Consider the following 23,133-nt stretch of genomic DNA (forward strand, 5'->3'; position numbering starts at 1 on the left):
TTTTTTTTTTTTTTTTTTTTTTTTTGGGATGTTATGTTTTGTTTAATTTCCTAACCAGTGATGCTTCCTTGCAGGGCATGCTGCTTTGATGAAGTCTGTGTTGAAGCCTGGATATCAATTTGATCAACTCCTTGTACTAGGTAATTTTATTGTATCACGCTCTTTTGCAATTTCAAGTGTAAAGTTCCCTCTCACTTGTATGCTATAAAATTAGGAAAATTGTAATGAATGGCGAAACTGGTTTTCATATTTGTAAATTTGTTACAAGAAAAATAATATGCGAGTATAACAATTTATTTCCTCGTAATCAATGGCTTAAGATTTAATTTTCAGATATTAAACCTAACTCAAAGTTTTAAATATTTGAAATGTGTCAAAACATGTACTCATATTTCAAAGAGAAGAACTATTATGCCCCAGTGATCCTGTTCTGCTGTTTTAGGAATTGATGTATCTGTGTCACGTGTCCATGTTTGTGCTTCTTAGCACGTTACTTTGACCATGTGCTTAAGTGCATTTGTTGCAGCAATAAGTAATTGATGTTCTTAAACACTTCTGAGAGTATTCTTTCAGTAAAGTACTTATATTTCAAACAAAAGAACCAAGTGCATTTGTTTCTGAGATTTTGAAATGCTTCCTTTAGTTGGTTCTGATTTGTTTTATTTTATGAGAAGGCGGATGTTACTTACTCCGGTATATGAGTATATTAATATTTCTTAACTTTTTAAAATTTTATCCGCACTGTATCATTTTTTGTTTTCCTTTCAATACAATTACACTTAACTTTTCTTTCAATGGTTGCTTTTGATGTTTAAATTGAATCATGATTTGGAACTTATGCTTTGGTAATTCTTCTCCCACCATTTTCAGATATTGAGAACGAAAGTTTAGTTCTCTCTGCAAAACAATCTCTGATCAATTTGGCTCATCAGCTTCCAACTGACCCAAGTCAAGTAAATCAATATTCTGTTATCCATGTAAGTAGTTAATACATGCAAGCATGGAGCAACCATCAGCTTAGTTTCAATGTGATTGCTCTTGCTCTGAACTTCAACTGATTCTATCAGTCTGTTTTCTCAACCAGGGATTCATATGTAACATAATAGAAACAGGTTGTTTTGTTCGTTTTCTAGGACGTATAACTGGCTTTTCTCCACGAAATAAGGTAAAAATCTGGATACAGATTCTTTTTCTAGTATTATTCAAATTGTATTAATTCCAAAATTTAACCTACACATTCTTATGTTTCAGGCTACAGAAGATCAAAAACTGAACCTGCATGAAGCATTTTACATTGGGCAATCTGTTCGGAGTAATGTAGTTGATGTCAGTGACCTAGTTTTAGATTGAGTATGCACACTCGTTGAATAGAAAGATATTTGGTTATAATGCGAAATGTATTTCCCTTTTGATATTTCAGGTCAGTGGTGAAACAGGTAGAATTACACTTTCTTTGAAGCAGTCGGCTTGCTTTTCAACAGATGCTTCCTTTATACAGGAATACTTTTCAACAGAAGAGAAGGTACGTATGTGTGGGGGTGGGGGGCTAGGTGTTACAACTGTGTTTCATGTTCTTGGCAAACTATTATTATCAATTGTGATGGGAGGAAGTTGTTATTAATGATGGAAAAGTTGAACGCTCCAAAATATTGAAATGTTGATGCTCAGACATTCCTAGAAAAGTGATTGAAATTTAAATGGGTTAAATGGGTTAGTAATAAGTCAAAACTTTCTACAAAGGTGTCGTGCTTGTTATGCACATTTGTTTTGCCGATATTTCTTGATATTCTTGACGGTTCATCAATGTTTCCAGTGTATTCTTAAAAAAGATTATTTTCCTTCAGATTGATGTAGAACGATTCAATTTATAGAAATGATGGTGGAAATTACTCTGGCTATGATTTCTTATTTTGTAGTGGGTGTAAAGAACTTCCAGATTCTTTTTGAGCTTAATACTTGACTGGTCTTTCTTTTGGCTTAGTTGTCCTTTTAGATGCTCAACCTGCAACATTGTTCTTAGGTTTTTGCTTTCTTTTAACTTGTCTTATAGTGAACAAGTTACATGGTTTGAAGTTGTTTCTTTGAGGTGTGTTTAGGTTTCGCTTAGTCTGGCCAAGGTGTTGAGCCTCCATGATTGAGGAGTTGCTTCTTCATTTACCTTACGTAAGAAGGGATATATATATATATATATATATATATATATATATATATATATATATATATATATATATATTTTTGTGGTGGGTAGATGTGTGTTCAGTTTCATGGGGTCTTTGAGTGAGAACTAGTAGCATCTTTAGAAGGTTTGAGAGGACTTCTTTTGATGTTTGGTCCCTTGTTAGGTTCCAAGTATTTTAATGGACTTTGGTGGTTAAGTCATTTTGTACTCTCCTTTTAGGTATATATATATATATATTTTTTTTTTGTGGTGGGTAGATGTGTGTGCAGTTTCATGGGGTCTTTGAGTGAGAACTAGTAGCATCTTTAGAAGGTTTGAGAGGACTTCTTTTGATGTTTGGTCCCTTGTTAGGTTCCAAGTATTTTAATGGACTTTGGTGGTTAAGTCATTTTGTACTCTCCTTTTAGGTATATATATATATATTTTTTTTGTGGTGGGTAGATGTGTGTGCAGTTTCATGGGGTCTTTGAGTGAGAACTAGTAGCATCTTTAGAAGGTTTGAGAGGACTTCTTTTGATGTTTGGTCCCTTGTTAGGTTCCAAGTATTTTAATGGACTTTGGGGGTTAAGTCATTTTGTACTCTCCTTTTAGGTATATATATATATATTTTTTTTTTGTGGTGGGTAGATGTGTGTGCAGTTTCATGGGGTCTTTGAGTGAGAACTAGTAGCATCTTTAGAAGGTTTGAGAGGACTTCTTTTGATGTTTGGTCCCTTGTTAGGTTCCAAGTATTTTAATGGACTTTGGTGGTTAAGTCATTTTGTACTCTCCTTTTAGGTATATATATATATATTTTTTTTGTGGTGGGTAGATGTGTGTGCAGTTTCATGGGGTCTTTGAGTGAGAACTAGTAGCATCTTTAGAAGGTTTGAGAGGACTTCTTTTGATGTTTGGTCCCTTGTTAGGTTCCAAGTATTTTAATGGACTTTGGTGGTTAAGTCATTTTGTACTCTCCTTTTAGGTATACCCTTATGCTAGCTCCTTTTGTTTGAGCTTTATTTTTGTATTCTCTTGTGTTCTGTTATTTACTTTCAATGAAAGCTCAATTATATTTCAAGGCCTTCAAACCACATATTCTCTATTTGTGTACTGTACTATCCATATCAGGTAGATTGCCTATAGTTTTGAATGATTTTAATTCACTTGGTTTTATGTAGATTGCAAAGCTTCAATCATCGGATGAATCAAACTGGGCAGAAGAATTTGGAATTGGTAGTGTGGTTGAGGGAAAAGTTCAGGAGGTCAAGGATATTGGAGTTATTGTCAGCTTTGAGAAGTATCATGATGTTTTTGGTTTTATTGCACTCCATGGATGTATGTTCTATTGCATCATTTTTATTATCTGGCTGATTTTCATAGACAACTGCTAGAAATTATTTTTATATACTTATATAATCTGTGCAGTGAGTGGGCTAATAGTGGAAGCTGGTTCCACTATTCAGGCTGGAGTTCTTGATGTTTCCAAAACTGATCGGCTTGTTGATTTATCCTTGAAACCTGAATTAGTTGATAAATGCAAGGGAAAAAGTTCGAGCAGGTCAACTACTAGGAAGGTGAAGCACAATATTCAGTTCCATTCAAACATATATTTTTTGCCCTTCTATATTGCTTCTGACAAGAGATCTGAAGCCTGACATGGCTTGTTTGATTTTGATCTTTATTTATTTGCTGTTCTTGAGCCGTTCCAATTTATATATATATTTTTTCTGTTATATACATAAGCACATTCTTTGGTAACAGAAACGAAAGGCAGAAGCATGGAAGGAGTTGGAGATTAATCAGACAGTGCACACTGTGGTGGAAGCTGTGAAAGAGAACTATCTGGCAAGTTTTTTATGTTATTGTTTAATTTTATTTTCCTCTTAATTTATTTGATGGACGGAATGATGTTTTTATGTTGTTTTACTCGTCCTCTGATTTTTAATTTACCTCATTACAGGTTCTTTCACTGCCCGAGTGTGGCTACACTATTGGTTATGCATCAACATATGACTACAATACCCAAAGGCTTCCTCAGAAGCAATTTGCAATCGGACAAAGGTGAAAATAGTATTTTCTTTCTTATCTTAGGAGTCATGTTCTCCTTTTCCTAGTACTTGGGTTTTACCATTGTCTAGTTATTGGGGTTTTTATTGCTGGGTTAGTTAAAATATTCATTATTTGCTTAACGAAGTCCATACTAGGTAACCTGGTATTTTGACTTCCTCTTTTTGACTGTCTTTAGCCTTGCACTTGTATCTGTATAATCTTACAAGCGGTTTACGCATGAAATTAATGCAGGGTTGCTGCCTCTGTTGTGGCTCTCCCATGTCCTTCAACATTTGGAAGGCTGCTACTGCTTCTAAAGTCAATTAGTGAGCCCATTGTTACACCTGGTTCAAAACGATCAAAAAAGAACACATCATGTGAAGTGGGATCTCTGGTTCATGCTGAGGTAGGGGTTTCACGCCAATCTTTATGTTTGGTTGAGCCTTTGGGACAAAATTCTCAGTTTCCTATGAGTAAAGCATGCGTATCACAGTTTTTGTTTTAGATTTGTTTCAACGATGGAAATTTTATATAATAGAATTCTTATTTGATGCAATGGCTTCCAGATCACTGATATCCAGCCCCTTGAAATGAGATTAAAATTTGGAGTCGGATTACGTGGGCGAGTTCATATAACAGAGGTAAGTTTGCTAATTTATTATCCAACCATATTAAGATATTTCTGACTTTGTATGCACAATCTCATGTTATTTGGTTATTGTGTTGTACAATCTTGACCTGTGATGTGCACAGGTTAGTAACGAGCGTGATGAAACTACAGAAACTCCTTTCAGTAACTTTAGGATTGGGCAAACCATAGTTGCAAGGATTGTTGCAGAAGCTAATCATTCAGCGAACAAAAAGAAGGGCTACCTGTGGGAGTTGTCCGTAAAACCTGAAGTTCTTAAAGGTAAATCAAATAAATCTCTTAATATTTCTTTAATAAAACAATTTTGGGAAAGATTTATTCTTAACTCTATTTCGAGGGCAGGGAGTCTAGTTCATCACTTGAAACCTAAATTTTGGATATTGATGCCTTTTTTGTGGTTGGATGATGTTTTTTTTTGGTTACTAGATCTTCTGGTTGTGTTGGATACTTGTTTAGCAAGATTTGGACATTTTATTGCTGTGTTTGAGTGCTTTATTTATTTATTTTATTGGTGAGAAACAAAGTTCATTAATGAAAGGGGGAATGCCCAGTAACTAGATTATAAAAGGGCCTTCTAGTTTGTCGTGAGGTTGTTTAAACGTTGATTTGTGAACCAGGAGGACTATATACATCACTAGAAAAAGAAAAAGAGAGATGCATTTGAAGATACTTAGAATCTTTGTCTAGGAATCATATGTGCTCTACATAAACAAATTGTTATGTGATTCTTTCTTTGTTGCATAATGGGCACCAGTTTAGAAATAGAGTCAGTAGAACATTATTTTTTTCTTTTTTGTTGGGAAGGTCTGTATTAAATGTTGACATGGTGGCGTCTTGGCATCAAGTCATTAGTTTGTTTAATTTGATATTGGTTTTCCTTGAAGTCACTCTGAACCGCTTGATAAGTGTCTATTTTGTGACCTAAACATTACACACGGGCAACTATGTTCATTCCCTGTTTGATCACTCTGTTGTGCTTCTTGAACAAAGTAAAATTTTTTATCGTATGAACTTTCCTTGTCGAACCAATTGGAGGTGCTTTTTTGTAGCGTCTCTTGGCGTGGGGACCAAGCTAAGTTTAGGATGATTGTTTTATAGTGTAGCATATTTAATTGAAGTCTATGAGTATTTCTGGAAAAAGCATTAATTAGTTATCTGTAATTGAAGTTTATAAATACTATAGGAGCATTGATTTTCTTCTTAAATATTTTCTTTCAGGTTCCATAATAATTTGTTTTTTTGTTTGTTGTCTCAAAATGTATATTTATTATCAGCACTTACCTTATCATACTTGAGTATAATTTACAATGAAGTTTCTATTTGTGTAATATAAAACCAGATTTTGGCGCTATGGATGGTCAGATTACAAATGATGATTTGGGTTTTTCGATTGGACAACAAGTCACTGCTTATGTAAGCAATGTAAGTGGTGAATGGGCCTGGTTAGCTGTTAATCGGCAAACAAGTGCCCAACTATTTATTCTTGATAGTTCTTGTGAGCCTAGTGAGCTTCAAGAGTTTTCCAAGCGTTTCTACGTTGGAAGGGCTGTTTCTGGATATGTATCTAACATTAATGGAGAGAAAAAAATCTTACGGTTGGTTTTGCATCCTTTATCTACTACCTCAACTGGAATTAGTGATCAAGAAAATTTGAAGATTAGTAATTTGCAGTCCGACGTTCCTAGTAAGAAAGACTTGTGTCATTTCAATGAAGGGGACATTGTTGGGGGAAGAATATCAAAAATGCTTCCTGGTGTTAGTGGACTGCTTGTGCAAATTGGTCCCAATTTGTTTGGTAGGGTTCATTATACAGAACTTACAGACAGTTTGGTGCCTGATCCGTTGTCTGGATATAATGAAGGACAATTTGTCAAGTGCAAGGTTATTGAAATCAACCACTCAGTTAAAGGTACAGTACACATTGATTTGTCACTGCGGTCTTCAGCAGGCACCATTTGCCAGGACAATGGAGAACACAGTAACCATGAGTAAGTCCTTTTGGATTATCAATTTGGATATCCTTTATTGTTTTGGCAGCATAATCATACTATTCCTATCTTTGAATTAGATACAGCATGAACTCATATCTCGATTAGATTTCTGATAAAGCATCTCTGGTCATTTGTATCTATTTATTTGATTTATTCAGTGGTTCGCACATTCATTTATTTTATGACACTTCGTTCCTTTATCCTTTTGTTTAACTCTTTTTAAGCATTTCTAGTGTCAACTATATCTTTTTGTTTTAACTTTTTTTCACCTTTGGCTTTGTTCTGTTGTGTCATTGTATTTAGTATTGTTCCTCACTGAGCACGTGACATATTTTTGGATATTTTCTTGTATGAAATAATGAGGTAGTTTGAAATCAAAACTGGAAGCATGCCAAATGATTTCTAGAATTTACCCAGTTGCTTTAAAACTATATAAGATGTAGTTGTTTTTTTTCTCTCTGTCAAACTGTTATTATTATATTACTCAGCAATAGACGTTCTTTTTCCAGACAAACTGCTTCCAGACGAGTGGAGAAGATACAAGATCTTTGTCCTCATATGGAGGTTCAGGTATTAATTTTCTTAAATATGCTAAACCAATCAATCTAGGGGCTAACTGCTACATCCACTATGAAAATTTATTTGAAAAATATGTTTGTCACTTCTTAAACATTACTTAGTTGGACTGCTGGACTGGAAGTTTGGCCTTCTTGCTTACAAGTTTGTATTCGTCGGTTGTTATATAGAAAACGATTTCTCAAAAAATATGCAGTCTCCTGAATAATGTTTCCTTTTATTTCTACACATCACAAGGAAGGCAAGTTGTAAGTTACAGTGATTTTATCTTCCCTAAGCTCCACTGCTCTGCATATATTTGATAGGGTTATGTGAAAAATGTATCTCCGAAAGGATGCTTCATTTTGCTCTCTCGAGGCTTGGAGGCAAAAATTCTCTTATCTAATCTATCCGATGGATATGTTAAGGATCCTGAAAAGGAGTTTCCCGTCGGGAAAATTGTTCGTGGAAGGTAAAACAAGTTTAAGCTATTATTACTCGTTCTTCATGTGGTTCTAGTCTTTGAGAGAAAAATAACAAACCATAATGCAGAATATTATCCTTGGAGCCTTTATCCAAGCGAGTGGAAGTTACCCTGAAGTCTGTGACTGCAAATGGTGCATTGAAAGCAAACAGTCATGATTTAAAAAGTTTTTCTGCTGGAGATATTGTATCTGGAAGGATTAAGCGGGTGGAGTCATTTGGTCTGTTTATCATCATCGATAATACGGATGTGGTGAGGATCTACTTTACCTGCTTACTTATTTAAGGTTACTAAACATTGAATAGATGCTGAGGTGTACTTTGTAGTTTAAAATATGTATATTTCTCCTTTGAGCTTTTTTTTTCCAAGACGAAAGATATTTCTATTTGCACAAATAGTTTGGTCACTATGTATCAATTTCAATGATCTCAACAGCTGAAAAGTCAATCTTGGCAGTTATTTATAGGTTAGGTACTGATAAATGTTTGTTGAGGTTCGGCTTCTTGTGCTATTAGAATGTAAAAGTGTCAGTGTTAGTTATCAAATGAGGATCTTTGTGGTGAGGCGGTGTACTCCACCTGTGTTGGATTGTATCTTGAAGTTTGAACAAATTTGCACGTTTAATAATGAAAGGGTGTATTATTCTCAAGATAAATGCGTATACTATGACCTAACTATTTTCCTTTTATAGGTTGGATTGTGTCATGTGTCAGAAGTTTCGGACGACCCTATTGAGAACCTTGAATTTAGCTACCATGCTGGGGACACGGTGAGGGCAAAAGTATTAAAGGTATGTATTGACCACAATGGAACTACTACCTTTATCTTCTTTTCTGAGTATACGTATATGTTTCGTATCTTAGTATTAACACTATCTTGTTAAGACAAGAGTTGTGTAATGGATTTTTGTTCATTTTATTTGTGTCCCTCTAAGTATGAGACCGTTTATACTTTGAAGCAACACACTGTCTATTATTTTTAACCTTTGATTTAATGTGTTGTGGGGTTTTCATAGTTTATTCTCTTTGAGGTCACATAATTGAGGTCTTTTGTTTTTTTGGTAAATGTTTTTCGTACTTCTGAAAACTGAACCTTCATTCTTCATTGCTATATACATTAATTATTGTGTATTATAATTTGTAATATTTGTTATTTTTCTCAAGGTGGATGAAAAAAGACAACGAATTGCTCTGGGAATGAAGAGGTCATACATTGGAGAAAGCAATGAGCTTTGTACGAACCTGGAAGAAACTAATGAAGATGCTACTGATGATGACAATTTAACCAAGTTCGAGAATATGGATGATGAATTTGACAATATTGAACCTGAACTACCACTTAGGCTAGCAGACTCAAGGGCTTTTGTCCCTCCACTTGAGGTCACTCTTGATGATATAGATGAAACTGACATGGATAACTTACAGTCCGAAAATAAAGAGCTGATCAGTGGTACAGTCTCTAAGGAAAAAAATGATAGACGAGAGAAGAAAAAGGCCAAAGAAGAAAGGTTAGACATTTTTTATAGTTGTAGTTTTTTTGTTCTTCATTTAGGCTTGTTTCTTATATTTTGACGTTTTATAGGGAAAAGGAGGTGAGGGATGCAGAGGAAAGATTATTGCAGAACAATATGCCAACTACTGCTGATGAATTTGAAAAATTGGTTAGAAGCTCTCCTAATAGCAGTTTTGTTTGGATAAAGTATATGGCATTCATGCTCTCTTTGGCTGATGTAGAGAAAGCCCGCTCAATAGCTGAGAGGTACTACTGAACTCACTTTATTCTTTTTTGTGGAGGATTATGGTTCTTGTGGTTGTTATTGTCATCCATTTGATATTATTAATGATTGTTGTTCTGTATTTTGAAGGGCTTTGAGGACAATCAATATTCGGGAAGAGAACGAGAAGCTCAATGTGTGGTTGGCTTACTTTAATCTTGAAAGTGAATATGGAAATCCTCCCGAGGTAATAGAAAAAGAAATAGAAACTTTTTTATTAGACTGATATCCAAGTTTTTCATGTCGTTGTTGCCCCTCGAACTAAAGCTTCGGTATCTTATTTTATGTTTTCTACAGGATGCTGTTGCTAAAATTTTTCAGCGAGCGTTGCAGTGTAATGATCCTAAGAAGGTTCATTTAGCTCTGCTGGGAATGTATGAGAGGACCGAGCAACATAAGATGGCTGATGAGCTCCTCGACAAAATGATCAAGAGGTTCAAGCATTCCTGCAAGGTACTTGACTATTTTTTACCATGAGTATATGGGCAGCATTCAATGTATGACAGGTTTAGCTGATATTGTATAAATTTCTGATCCACGAGAAGAATATAGAGGTCTTAGTGTTTTTTTTTCCGTGACTTTCAGGTTTGGTTAAAGCGGATGCAAAGTTTATTAAAGAATGGACAAGATGAAGTTCAATCTGTCGTAAACCGTGCCCTACTTAGCCTTCCACGGCGTAAGCACATTAAGTTTATCTCACAAACAGCTATCCTTGAATTCAAGTGTGGTGTGGCAGATCGAGGTCGGTCGATGTTTGAAGGAATTCTTCGAGAGTATCCAAAGAGAACAGACTTGTGGAGCGTCTATCTTGATCAAGTAAATATCATATTTACTGAATAGAGTATGATGCTTTTATACTCGAAATGGAATGGCCATTTTCTTACATCATTATGTACCAATTGTCCCAGGAAATTCGACTCGGTGATGCAGACATGATTCGTGCTCTGTTCGAGAGGGCAATTAGTTTATCTCTTGCTCCCAAGAAGATGAAGGTGAGTATATGCCTTCTTTCCCCTTTCTGGGAGTGTGTTCCATCTAACAGTAGTTCTTTGTTAAAGTTTAGGACTAAAATATATATTTTGAAAGATAAAAACTAAGATGGATATTTAAAAAGTGTTCAAGAGATCAAAGTTGGATTTAAACCATATTTAAACCTTTACAATCTTCTGGGTTTGCAGTTCTTATTTAAAAAGTATTTGGAATTTGAAAAGTCTGCTGGTGATGAAGAACGGATCGAATCGGTGAAGCAGAAGGCATTGGAATACGTCGAGAGTACACTGGCCTAATGAGTAACAGCTATCTGGAGTTGATACTGATCAAGTAAATATCAGTTCTCTTCAAGCATGATGAATTCCACCAGCTGCACGGAAGGTAAATTGCATGAGCATAGCATCCAAGAACTGTACGGGCTAACTAGCGTCGTTTTTTTAACTACGAACTCGACCACCCCCACATTTTTGTTAGCTGTGAAGTGAAGGGGTTTGTTTGTATAAGTTAAATTTCCATGAGAGTTGTTAGTGTTAGTAATCAGAGCAAGTAAAAGACTGTATTCTCCCCATTCCAATTTTGTATCATATTCAGTTTCTTTTTGTATCAGATTGTCCCATATATTCTAAAATGGTATGATTTATAAGCCTGAAAGCCCTATAGCAATTTGTTTATTCAACTTTTTATGGAATTAGTGTTATTTTCATATCTTTTTCCTGACATTTTCTATAATACATTACAAAAATGACCAGTCATGACAAATTCTCTTGAACATATATACATTTGTAGGCTTTGTATATCGTATGAACACTACTCAACCCAATTAATATCCAAATACTTCAGTCCTGCAAGCCATTTTTCTGTATCCTGAGAAATATATGGCTTAGATGGAGTTTTACTTTCAGAATCAACATCATTTACACCTAAATAGTCATTCTTTCTATCCTTGGCAAAGCTTGGTTGTCTGTTACGATGTCTCACTTTTAGTGACAAAAGCCGAGAAACTTCGTGCAGGCCGCCCCATTTCTCGAGTGCCCGTGCAATGTCGTACCTCCCTGTAACAAGGCTTTGTCGATCAATGTATTTTTACATATTAAAGTTATGGCTAACACGGCCCTCTGAGAGAATCCCATACTATCCTAAATATACATTTAGGAGTTCATGCTGTGCTATGAGCATACAATTATATAAATAATGGTTTATCAAACGAGTCCTTGTTACGCCCACCAAAAAGGAAAGAAAAAAAAAAGCAACAAAACAAAGCCCCTTCCTTAGAAATTGAAAAAAGAATGAAAGCAGAAGACTAAAGAACATATTTAGTAGGCTTTGTACCTGCACGTTCGAAGGACTTCCTACTCGGCATGTACGAAGGATCCATTCCCCAGCTCTTCTGGAACCGATTTATCTGTTTATTTGGCAAAAGAATCAATGAAGTATATCTTTTTCTAACACACCAAGAAATCAAGCAAACAATTCGAATTCTAAGGGCAGATTAGTAGCAAGAACAGGAGAGAGTTTGGCATAACCGTTGGCATGAGGCATTTTTAGGAAACAAAAAACAAAGTCACGAGAGCTTATGATATCAGAGACATGCTCTTAACTTAGTCATGCCAATAGAATCCTCAAATGTCGAACAAAGAAGTTGGGACCCTCGAAAGTGTAGTCAAAAGCGACTCAAGTGTGGAACAAAGGGTGTACTTTGTTCAAGGGCTCTAGAGAAAGAGTCGAGCCTCAATTAAGGGGAGACGGTTCGAGGACACCATAGACTTCAAGGGAGGCTCTATGGTGTACTTTGTTCGAGGAGAGGATTGTTGGAAGAGGAGTCCCACATTGGCTAATTAAGGGGTTGATCATGGATTTATAAGTAAGGAACACATCTCCATTGGTACGAGGCCTTTTGAGAAGCCAAAAGGCAAAACTATGAGAACTTATGCTTAAATGAACAACATCATACCATTATGAAGAGTCGTGGTTCCTAACAAATACCTAGTGGATTAAAAGAACTACAAAATTCTCAAGAACAAAAGGATTCTCCATTTTTAATGTCAACATAAAACTTTTAACAAACATAAACAATGAAGAATTAGAAGACAGGGTTTCCAATAAGTTACAAGCAAAGCTAAAGCATACCTCTTCCTGCAAATTGTCAAATTTGTCCCAGTAACCCTTCGGCTTGCGGTGCTTATATGCCAAGGAAAGATTCATAAGTGATGCAATCCTTCTGAATCCACCCATGCGTGTGATTGCCTTCTCAATATCTACCCTTCCATGCATACGAAGTTGCTTTCTCATTGGCATAAATCCTTCCTGCCCATGTTCTGAAATAAACTTCAACACCTCTGCTTTGAGAACTTCAACGTCTCTTTGTAAGCCAGGAATTTTGGGCCTTGATCTGGGTGAGCTTCTCCCATTGACATCTGAAACTCTCTCACCCGTTGTCGTATGGTCATTGAATTGATTGTTTTGATTTGAAGAACTTTTCTCCTCTGAATCACCTTTCTCAAATGATTCAAAAGAATTTTTTAATCCCCTTTTCTCGATGGAGTCCCGAATTGCACATAAGTTTGAAGGAAGATCTTCATATACCACCTGAATACACATGATTCATCGTAAAAGAACTGAAACTTATATAATATTTTTGGCAATTCTATCGTTATTTTCTAAATATACTAGTATTGTTAGGATCGCACAACAATGCACACACTTGATCTAGATGAATACAAAGAATAGGATAAAGGCAAGGAGGAATATTGGCCAATAGTTGAGACCCAATCTAGAGATGTTTCAGCTTATATGCCTACTAATGCTAGAATCAAATGTGGTATTTCCGTCTCTAGAGTAGGATATGTAGCTCAAATTAAAGCCATGAAACAAATAGCCGACAGATCAAGATTGGAATCGGCTCAAACAGGTTTTCCAACAAGCCTTACAAGGAGCTCTAGGAACTCTAACAATGAGTTACATTTACGTACCATCATGTGTACACCAAAAGAGAAGAATGGAGAAAGTACATTTTAAAAGCACCACCTAAGGGATATATATAGTCTGAGAGAATACAGAGAACGGAGAAATTACATTTTCAATTCCTAACGGGTATATATATGGTTTCAATTTACTATATATAGCTTTAACAGATATAACTACGTACTATATATAAATATTTTTCTACTTCTTCTAAGTGCAGGATAACCACAAGGGGTTGCGAGTTTTTTCTACCCATTGGGGCCCTCCCTTCACCACCCCATGAGGATGGTCTATCGGGTTCATAACTACTCCTCTTACTACAGGACACTTACCTAGCCAACATTTAGATTTGGCTCTACCCAAACTTTTCTGGTTTACCCCAGCATTCCCCACTTGTCCGACTGTTGCTTAGCAATTTTTGGATATCAAATGAACCTCCTCGTAATGTGGCCGATTTCCCCTCTTTTTCAATTCTTAACGGATATATATGGTTTCAGTTTACTGTACATAACGTTAACAAATATAACTACGTACTATAATAAATATATCTATGTCAGATTTTTACTAGCCGACTCCATATCCCAATATCCCAACAACTACCGACATAAAACTAATGAGTGATTAAAGAAAAAAAAGATAGAAAATGTAAAAAGGAACCTCTTCCATTAGAGCCTCAGAAAGAAAGGTATCTTTGTGCATTCTGGACTCCACAGAGTATTTCAAGAGAGTATGATGACTTCCCAACTGCTCAAAATGCCATTTTCCTGTAAGAGAGTCAAAGTCTCCCTCAACCTGTTCAAAGCTAATCTCTTGTTCAAGCTGTTCACACAAGTCCAAAACCACACGAGCGTGCAGAACCATATATAGTAGACCCTTGCATCCTTCCTGCACATAAAAAAGGTAGCCAACACCAATCAAGTATCTTGCTGAATTGCAGCAATTCATGTTCTGATTTTACCTGAACAATGCGAACTTTGTTGCTTTCTCTTGACAGTATCTTGCTGATTGCTAGATTTGGAACTACTCTGCAATCAATTAATTTCACCACTAACAAGATTTGACACTATTCCACGAACAATTAACTACCAAGAACATAGCCATAGATAACTTACTCGGGAAGACTTTCATAAGCAGTCAGGACATTCCAGACTTCACGAACAGGAGCTTTCACAGTTATGCTAGCCACCACACAACGATGAACGCCTCCATTTTCCTTCAGTGAAATTCATCTTATAAGAAATTTTGGCAATTTAAGAGCCAGACACAAAATAGGATCATCTCCATTGAAAAACTGTCGACTTATTCGTTTCTACTACTCTAATGGCCACTGATGATGGGTCTAAAAGGATGTCATTAGTGTTAGGAATCAGGACCCTCCACAATAGTATGATATTGTCCACTTTGAGCATGAGCTCTCATGGCTTAAAGCTCTCGTGGCTTTGATTTTGGGGACCCAAAAGGTCTTCTACCAATGGAGACATTCCCTAAATTAGCCAATGTGGGACTCACTCCCAATAATTCTCAACAATCCTCCCCTCGAACAAAGTACACTATAGAGCTTCCTCCGAGGCCTATGGAGCCCCCAAACAACCTCCCCTTAATCTTAATCGAGGCTCGACTCCTTCTCTGGAGTCCTCAAACAAAGTACACCCTTTGTTCTTTTGACTACACCTTCGAGACCCACAACTTCTTTGTTCGACATTTGAGGATACTATTGACATGGGTAAGTTAAGGGCATGGGTCTGATACCATGTTAGGAATCACGACCCTCTACAATGGTATGATATTGTCCACTTTGAGTATAAGCTCTCATGGCTTTATTTTGGACTTCCCCAAAAGGCCTCATACCAATAGAGATGTATTCCTTACTTTTAAACCCATGATCATTCCCTAAATTAGCCCACCTGGGACTTCCCTCCCAACAATCCTCGATAGATCCATTATAAAAAAATAACGAATCAGAAGAAAATATTTCTGCAGAAATGATCACAAATTATCCCTATAAATCAGACATTCTAGAATTGGTTCACATACCAGCAAACCATCAAATCGACGGAGATGAACTTCATCGACCATGCAACGTTTGTCGAGTTTGCAAACTTTTCCAAAAACTCCCCAGTTGCTATTCAATTCATTAGACAATGGGGGCAAGGTTCCCAAATTGGAACTAGAATTTTCCTGTAATAGTTCATCTTTCTCACATGCCGCACCATTAATTGTATTAGAAAGAATCATGGACTTGGAATCTTCACTGTTTCCTACTCTTTGACCCCCTTCAGAACTCCCTTCAGCTCTACAAGCCAAGGCCCGAAGATTCACCGGAAGATCTGATCTAATTATTCTTTCTAGAAGAATGGCAGGAAAATTAAATCTTGGTATCACATTAACTTCATACGACAAAATTGTCGGGGATGACCTGCAGAAAGTAGCATTAAAATTTGAAAACAACTCAAACAACATGAAAACAATCTTATAGACAACATACTACCTAGTATCCATAAATAACATAAAAATTACTGGATTTTTATATTCTTAAATTTTAAAAATGAGTAAACAAACAAAATTTTACCTTGTACCAGCTTTCAAGGACCATTTGCCTTCAAACTTTTTAAAGTCTCCATCAACCATGGAAAAGTGGAGTTCACGACTACCATCCTATGACCAACAGTTGACTAGCGTCAATAGCAACAGAGCTAGTGTATTACACGCATATATATATACATATATATATATATATATATATATATATATATATACATACATATATGTTTTTCTTACAGAATTTAGTAACTCTTGAAGATCCAAGACAACTCGAGCTTCGATATGCCAATACAATGCCCGTTGCAGTCCTCTTTGCTCCAACCATATCCGACCAGGATGTGGACAAGGAATTCTCCCACTGGACTTAATAATAACTAGTCCGTTTAAACGGTAGAGATAAAGAAAACATTGCAAAGAATTCACAAATAGCTAGAACAAGATCAAATTATCCCGTAAAATGGTTTGGAATCAAAATTTTATTCAGTTGGGAGTTTGTGGTAAAACATATATCATTCAGCGAACATAACATAACTCTATCTGACATAAAACATGAAGCCTCCCGGTCTCAAAAAAAGAAAAAACACATACAAATATAAATATTCTTTCTATATTGTTTCATCGTCAATAGTAAACATAACACATAACACAACATGTGAGATCCCACATCAATTGGGGAGGAGAACGAAGAATTATTTATAAGGTTGTGGAAATCTCTCCCAAACGTGTTTTAAAAATCTTAAAGAGAAGTCCAAAATAAAAAGTACAAGGAAGACAATATCCGCAAGTAGTAGACTTGGGCTGTTACATAACATTTGATTCCTTAGGTAAATGTTCTGGAATGTTGAAATATAAATCATTGGCAATTGAGTATAAAGTTTTTTTTTTAGTATGTATGGGCTCGCCCCTCTACTCGGTAGAACGATCCACACAATAGAGGCAGCCACCTCAGTACTTCGGATGGCCCAAATTTAATTGCCACACAAACTTCAAATGGAATCAATACAAGGAAAAGTTTTGGAACGAATTATATTGATCAAAAGAAAACTCGTGATTCGAATCACTCCACAAAATAGTTTGATCAAGATTACTTGAATGACTCTAGCATGCAAATCTAACCACAAGAAATGCAACTGTACAAGCTCATGGCTTAAGAAGCATAATATGCAACTTTCATTATGATTAGCTTCTCCTCAAAAAAAATTTTAAAAGGCGTATTGTAGGGAGAGGTTTTCACACCCTTATAAGAATGCTTCGTTCTCCTCCCCAACCGATGTGGGATCTCGCAATCCATCCCCTTCGGGATCCTGGGACACCTTATTTCGTATCACGTCCTAAAGTAAACCAGCTGATGAGAACTTCCAATAACAATAAAAATAACAAATTACAGAAATGTAATTCCTGCAATCAAATTACGAAGAAAAAGAACTTCCCGCAAAAAACAAAGAAATCAGAACACGAAACGAGCAATCATTTCTTCAAAAAAGCAAAAAGAAATCAGCCACGCTACCTGGAGACAAGATTAGGGATGAAATCCGCAAGCCGCTCATAATCCGTAAGAGCATTCCAAACCGATTCAATCCCAGAATTAACAAAAATATTAGCCCGAATCTGGCGCTCTCTCCACGACACAACCTCCACTTCACAATACACATCTCTCTCCCTCTCTACCTCTCCCTCCCCATTTCCATCTCGACCACCGTAAACCCCGCTCCCTCTCTTCAAACTAAAGCTCTTAGTGAAATACTCACTCGAGTTCCAATCAAATCCTTCGGCAGCAGAAACAGAGACGCATTTGGTGCGCAATGAAAGAGAGGAAGAAGATGAGGTTGGGCAATACTCCGGTTGTCTGGCATAGACCCCGGACGCCGGCGGCAATGACGGCCCCAAATTGAATCTCAAAGGTCTGCAAACAATCATGGTTCAATGATTCATGAACACATCAAGAGAAACAGAATTTCGTTAATGGCGGATTACAGTGAGTGAGTGAGCAACTGAGTAAGAGTGAAAATGGCGATCAGTTAGAGAGAGAGAGAGATTGTGACCATTAGTTTTGATTTTTTTTGGCGGTTTTCTCTGTCTGGTAGCACAAGAACAAGTGGCTGTAGTGAAAGTTTATGAACCGGTAGGGGTACTTTTGTCATTTCCAATCTGTTTGTGGCTGAGATTACGGTTACGCCTTCCGTCGGATCACGGATGTTTCCTGTAATGATATTTTTGTTTCGGCCTAAAATTACGCAATTCGCCTTCACAAATTGTGATATTTATTTTAATTCTTTCTTTATTTTGTTTTCTTTTATTTTATTTCATAGTATTAATATTTAATATTAAATTAATCTTTCGAATTTTCTCTTTTCAATTTCATTTTTTGAAGTAAATTAATAAAAATAACTTTAAATTTTACCAAATACACTACCAAAATTTTAATAACACCTTTAAATTTTTTTATTAAAAAATTCTTAAACTTAAAATAAATAAAAAAATTAGAAAAAAAAGACACTTATTATTAAAAAAAAAAAACTCTTTTAACTTAAAAAAATATTTTTTTTTATTTGAACTTTTTAAAAAAATATATTTATAATTATTATTGAGTTTTCCCACTCTCACTAATATTCTCAAACTTTTTAATTAAAAGAAATTAAGAACATTTAAACTTTTTTAAAAAAAAAATTATAATACATGCACGGTTAAACCACATTTCAAAAATTAGCGTTGATTTTTAAATGTAAAATTAAAAAGTTTGGAAATAATGTATGAACTGTTCGTAAATAGTTTTCATCCCGATAATAATTTTTCTGATTTTTTGGTTTTTTTATTTTTAGATATAGAAGGTGTTAATGCTATTTTTAAAAATTCTTGATTTTTTAAACATAGTATGGGCTGGTATTTTTAAATTTTTTTAAAAACTTGGAAGATATTGATGAAACTTTTAAAAGTTTAAGGTATTTTCAAAACACCGGTAAAAGTTAGTATTTTTCTTTTTTTATGATAGTTCTAATAAATTATTATTATTATTATTGAAAGGGTTGACCACAAATTTGAAAATTTTGCTTCGACACTTTTGAAAATAAATATTAGCCGAACAAAAAAACAGGAGATTTGATATAAATTGTAGTTAAAATTCAATCTCATTTAATGAGGGCTATTGCAAAACTCACTGGATGAATCAGTGTTTTCCTTCGGTTTGTCGAGACTCACGACCATTCACTGCAAGTCTTAGAGGAGCCCTTCGACGAGAAGCTCTTTCGTTTTTGGAAATGTTTCAAATAAATGAACACCCTACACAGAATCGTAGATAGTAGTGATTGATCAGTAGGTCTTTTGAATATTCATATTCGAAAGATATATACGTACATTTACTATGTAAAATAAATTGTTTTGCTCATCGATATAATTACGAGGGATAATACTAAATTAATATAACCCAACTATATGTACTATATGTATATATTATTCAATTTGCATTGATATATGTATTTCACTTACTGCAAATTTTGTTATATATACTCGGCATATTTAATTATATTTAAATATTTGTTTGTGAATATAACTAAATTTTTATTAAAATTAATTAAGATATCATATTATTGACATATACATGTAATGGTATATTTACAATTTACAGCATTGAGCGTTTGTAGGCCAATGGTTAGGATAATTGCCTTCCAAGCAATAGACCGACCTGGGTTCGACACCCGGAGACGCAACTTTTTAATTTCTTTTTTGCAACTGTTATTTTGTTTTTCAAAAGACCTTTTTTCTTCCAACGTCTTGCGTTTGTAGTCCAACGGTCAGGATAATTGCCTTCCAAGCAATAGACCCGGGTTCGACTCCCGGAAAACGCAACTCTTTAATTTCTTTTTTGCAAACTTTTATTTTGTTTTCGGAAAGACCTTTTTTCTTCCAACATCTTGCGTTTGTAGTCCAACGGTCAGGATAATTGCCTTCCAAGCAATAGACCCGGGTTCGACTCCCGGCAAACGCAACTCTTTAATTTCTTTTTTGCAAACTTTTATTTTCTTTTTGGAAAGACCTTTTTTCTTCCAACATCTTGCGTTTGTAGTCCAACGGTCAGGATAATTGCCTTCCAAGCAATAGACCCGGGTTCGACTCCCGGAAAACGCAACTCTTTAATTTCTTTTTTGCAAACTTTTATTTTCTTTTTGGAAAGACCTTTTTTCTTCCAACATCTTGCGTTTGTAGTCCAACGGTCAGGATAATTGCCTTCCAAGCAATAGACCCGGGATCGACTCCCGGCAAACGCAACTCTTTAATTTCTTTTTTGCAAACTTTTATTTTGTTTTTGGAAAGACCTTTTTTCTTCCAACATCTTGCGTTTGTAGTCCAACGGTTCCAAGCAATAGACCCGGGTTCGACTCCCGGCAAATGCAACTCTTTAATTTCTTTTTTGCAAACTTTTATTTTCTTTTTGGAAAGACCTTTTTTCTTCCCACATCTTGCGTTTGTAGTCCAACGGTCAGGATAATTGCCTTCCAAGCAATAGACCCGGGTTCGACTCCCGGAAAACGCAACTCTTTAATTTCTTTTTTGCAAACTTTTATTTTGTTTTTGGAAAGACCTTTTTTCTTCCAACATCTTGCGTTTGTAGTCCAACGGTCAGGATAATTGCCTTCCAAGCAATAGACCCGGGTTCGACTCCCGGCAAACGCAACTCTTTAATTTCTTTTTTGCAAACTTTTATTTTGTTTTTGGAAAGACCTTTTTTCTTCCAACATCTTACGTTTGTAGTCCAACGGTCAGGATAATTGCCTTCCAAGCAATAGACCCGGGTTCGACTCCCGGCAAACGCAACTCTTTAATTTCTTTTTTGCAAACTTTTATTTTCTTTTTGGAAAGACCTTTTTTCTTCCAACATCTTGCGTTTGTAGTCCAACGGTCAGGATAATTGCCTTCCAAGCAATAGACCCGGGTTCGACTCCCGGCAAACGCAACTCTTTAATTTCTTTTTTGCAAACTTTTATTTTGTTTTTGGAAAGACCTTTTTTCTTCCAACATCTTGCGTTTGTAGTCCAACGGTCAGGATAATTGCCTTCCAAGCAATAGACCCGGGTTCGACTCCCGGCAAACGCAACTCTTTAATTTCTTTTTTGCAAACTTTTATTTTCTTTTTGGAAAGACCCTTTTTCTTCCAACATCTTGCGTTTGTAGTCCAACGGTCAGGATAATTGCCTTCCAAGCAATAGACCCGGGATCGACTCCCGGCAAACGCAACTCTTTAATTTCTTTTTTGCAAACTTTTATTTTCTTTTTGGAAAGACCTTTTTTCTTCCAACATCTTGCGTTTGTAGTCCAACGGTTCCAAGCAATAGACCCGGGTTCGACTCCCGGCAAATGCAACTCTTTAATTTCTTTTTTGCAAACTTTTATTTTCTTTTTGGAAAGACCTTTTTTCTTCCAACATCTTACGTTTGTAGTCCAACAGTTAGGATAATTGCCTTCCAAGCAATAGAACCTAGGTTCAACTCCCGGCAAATGCTACTTTTTATTTTCTTTTTCACAACTATTGTTCTGTTTTTAATTTCTTTTTCACAATTATTATTTTGTTATTGAAAAAACCTTTTTTCTTTTAACATCTTGCATTTGTAATCCAACGGTTATGATAATTAAATTCCAATCTAATTGGCCTGAGTTCGAATCCCGGTTTTAATCCCTTTTTTTACATCTATTATTTTGTTTTTTCAAAGAAAAAAAGAAAAGTGGTCCCGAGTGGAGTCCGAAGGGGGGAAGGAATAGGAAGCGAGGAGGGGAGTGGGGCCCACAAGCGTAAAGCGGGTCGTACCGATTCCCACCCCCATTGAATGCAATCACGTGGGCGCGAACCCTGCATCGTACGATGGGGTGCAGAAATCGTAGCCGTCCAATTTCCCAGATGGACCCCACTGCTCCCTCGTCACTGCTCTCTCCTTCTTCGTCAATCGCCGTCTTTCCTAATTCCCATATGTCCATCTCCATTTTCTTCCTTCCTTTTCATCCCCACCTCTTCCCCAAAATGCCCCTTTTCCATTCGATCTAGTTGGCTTGAATTTAGAAGCGGGTCGTTCATATAAATAATTCGAATAGAGTCCACAATACAACTTTTTATTTTCGAGTTAGGTTCAGTTAGACTATAAACGAGAGAGATCACGAGTCACAATGCATCACCAATATAGGTTACACATCAAATATTTTTAAAAGTAGGATTGAGTTATAATCCTATTTTCGAGTCCGGATAGACTAAAAAATGTCACTCTGCAAGTTGATTTAAATTTTTTGTTCGGAACCCAACTCGTACCGAACAAAAACCATCCCAATTTTTATGATTTAAAGTTTGAGTTGAATAATATGAGTTAATTAAATTATTGAGTCGGGTGAACACTCCAACTTCTACCTAGTAATTTATTTTTTATATTAAATTTTTTATCATAAGCTTTTAATATTAAAAGATAAAATATTAACGTAAATAATTATTTTATTTTGTTATTTGAGCATATGAAAAGGACATATATTTGACATTAATGTCGAAGTTAGTACAATATTATACTCTTAAACTTTAGCTTACTATCAATTTTTGTATTGGTTGGATTGACATAATAAGGTTCGCAATCCAACCTCTTATTTTTTTGGTGTGTTGGGCTAAATTGTCCCGTTGTTTATTTTTTAAAATTTTTTTAAATATATTTTATCCTTACTTTAATAACAAAATCTCATGAAATTTAAATATCAAATATTTATAAGTCACAATTAATCACAGACATCTGTTACAAACGTTAAATAATCTTCATATTCATAACAATCTTAAAGGTAGAGTAGGGTTCCCGTTAAGTTGGATCGTAAACTCTATTTTTGAGTTTGTTGGATTTACCCAACAAAAAAAATCTCAACCCATGAACTAAATTAAATTTTCAATTTTCCAAAAATATAACCTATCTCAAAAAAAAAAAAAAAAAAAAAAAAAAAAAAAAAAAAAAAAAAAAAAAAAAAAAA

General features: G+C 35.5%; 2 protein-coding genes and 10 non-coding genes across 14 annotated transcripts in view; 11 read left to right on the plus strand and 1 right to left on the minus strand.

Annotated features, from left to right (window-relative positions):
- LOC111432393 (rRNA biogenesis protein RRP5) overlaps window positions 1–11,333 on the plus strand; it is a 24,600-nt gene extending 13,267 nt beyond the window's left edge. Inside the window, exons 18-41 of the mRNA XM_023069255.1 lie at window positions 75–140; window positions 871–977; window positions 1,085–1,165; window positions 1,252–1,326; window positions 1,421–1,522; window positions 3,337–3,493; window positions 3,584–3,732; window positions 3,920–4,003; window positions 4,119–4,219; window positions 4,460–4,613; window positions 4,774–4,848; window positions 4,961–5,117; window positions 6,196–6,844; window positions 7,357–7,417; window positions 7,729–7,874; window positions 7,955–8,138; window positions 8,578–8,676; window positions 9,050–9,393; window positions 9,468–9,644; window positions 9,751–9,847; window positions 9,958–10,113; window positions 10,246–10,476; window positions 10,569–10,652; window positions 10,839–11,333. Of these exons, the coding sequence (XP_022925023.1) occupies window positions 75–140; window positions 871–977; window positions 1,085–1,165; window positions 1,252–1,326; window positions 1,421–1,522; window positions 3,337–3,493; window positions 3,584–3,732; window positions 3,920–4,003; window positions 4,119–4,219; window positions 4,460–4,613; window positions 4,774–4,848; window positions 4,961–5,117; window positions 6,196–6,844; window positions 7,357–7,417; window positions 7,729–7,874; window positions 7,955–8,138; window positions 8,578–8,676; window positions 9,050–9,393; window positions 9,468–9,644; window positions 9,751–9,847; window positions 9,958–10,113; window positions 10,246–10,476; window positions 10,569–10,652; window positions 10,839–10,946 (3,644 nt within the window). The 3' untranslated portion in view covers window positions 10,947–11,333. The remainder of the gene's footprint in view (window positions 1–74; window positions 141–870; window positions 978–1,084; window positions 1,166–1,251; window positions 1,327–1,420; window positions 1,523–3,336; window positions 3,494–3,583; window positions 3,733–3,919; window positions 4,004–4,118; window positions 4,220–4,459; window positions 4,614–4,773; window positions 4,849–4,960; window positions 5,118–6,195; window positions 6,845–7,356; window positions 7,418–7,728; window positions 7,875–7,954; window positions 8,139–8,577; window positions 8,677–9,049; window positions 9,394–9,467; window positions 9,645–9,750; window positions 9,848–9,957; window positions 10,114–10,245; window positions 10,477–10,568; window positions 10,653–10,838) is intronic.
- A 66-nt stretch (window positions 11,334–11,399) lies between these two features.
- LOC111432394 lies at window positions 11,400–18,199 on the minus strand. 3 transcript variants are annotated; one of them, XM_023069256.1, is made up of 10 exons: window positions 17,660–18,199; window positions 16,390–16,510; window positions 16,181–16,266; window positions 15,646–16,027; window positions 14,724–14,824; window positions 14,570–14,636; window positions 14,269–14,496; window positions 12,778–13,236; window positions 11,980–12,052; window positions 11,400–11,702 (listed from the first exon to the last, which is right to left on the minus strand). In XM_023069256.1, the coding sequence occupies exons 1-10, from the start codon at window positions 18,067–18,069 to the stop codon at window positions 11,458–11,460; spliced, it is 2,172 nt and encodes a 723-aa protein (XP_022925024.1). In that variant the 5' UTR covers window positions 18,070–18,199; the 3' UTR covers window positions 11,400–11,457. The 3 variants fall into 3 exon arrangements, with proteins under 3 accessions (XP_022925024.1, XP_022925026.1, XP_022925025.1); XM_023069258.1 differs by having other exon boundaries at window positions 16,373–16,510; window positions 17,660–17,798; XM_023069257.1 differs by having other exon boundaries at window positions 11,571–11,713.
- A 1,723-nt stretch (window positions 18,200–19,922) lies between these two features.
- On the plus strand, window positions 19,923–19,994 carry TRNAG-UCC. The gene has a single exon. It is a non-coding gene; the product is annotated as a tRNA-Gly (tRNA).
- A 68-nt stretch (window positions 19,995–20,062) lies between these two features.
- TRNAG-UCC lies at window positions 20,063–20,134 on the plus strand. Its single transcript has one exon. It is a non-coding gene; the product is annotated as a tRNA-Gly (tRNA).
- Window positions 20,135–20,202: 68 nt separating this feature from the next.
- Window positions 20,203–20,274, plus strand: TRNAG-UCC. The gene has a single exon. It is a non-coding gene; the product is annotated as a tRNA-Gly (tRNA).
- A 68-nt stretch (window positions 20,275–20,342) lies between these two features.
- TRNAG-UCC lies at window positions 20,343–20,414 on the plus strand. The gene has a single exon. It is a non-coding gene; the product is annotated as a tRNA-Gly (tRNA).
- Window positions 20,415–20,608: 194 nt separating this feature from the next.
- TRNAG-UCC lies at window positions 20,609–20,680 on the plus strand. The gene has a single exon. It is a non-coding gene; the product is annotated as a tRNA-Gly (tRNA).
- Window positions 20,681–20,748: 68 nt separating this feature from the next.
- Window positions 20,749–20,820, plus strand: TRNAG-UCC. The gene has a single exon. It is a non-coding gene; the product is annotated as a tRNA-Gly (tRNA).
- Window positions 20,821–20,888: 68 nt separating this feature from the next.
- Window positions 20,889–20,960, plus strand: TRNAG-UCC. Its single transcript has one exon. It is a non-coding gene; the product is annotated as a tRNA-Gly (tRNA).
- A 68-nt stretch (window positions 20,961–21,028) lies between these two features.
- On the plus strand, window positions 21,029–21,100 carry TRNAG-UCC. The gene has a single exon. It is a non-coding gene; the product is annotated as a tRNA-Gly (tRNA).
- A 68-nt stretch (window positions 21,101–21,168) lies between these two features.
- On the plus strand, window positions 21,169–21,240 carry TRNAG-UCC. The gene has a single exon. It is a non-coding gene; the product is annotated as a tRNA-Gly (tRNA).
- A 68-nt stretch (window positions 21,241–21,308) lies between these two features.
- TRNAG-UCC lies at window positions 21,309–21,380 on the plus strand. The gene has a single exon. It is a non-coding gene; the product is annotated as a tRNA-Gly (tRNA).
- The last annotated feature ends 1,753 nt before the right edge of the window (window positions 21,381–23,133 follow it).

Source organism: Cucurbita moschata, unplaced genomic scaffold, assembly GCF_002738365.1.
Source record: "Cucurbita moschata cultivar Rifu unplaced genomic scaffold, Cmos_1.0 Cmo_Scf00038, whole genome shotgun sequence".
NCBI lineage: Eukaryota > Viridiplantae > Streptophyta > Magnoliopsida > Cucurbitales > Cucurbitaceae > Cucurbita > Cucurbita moschata.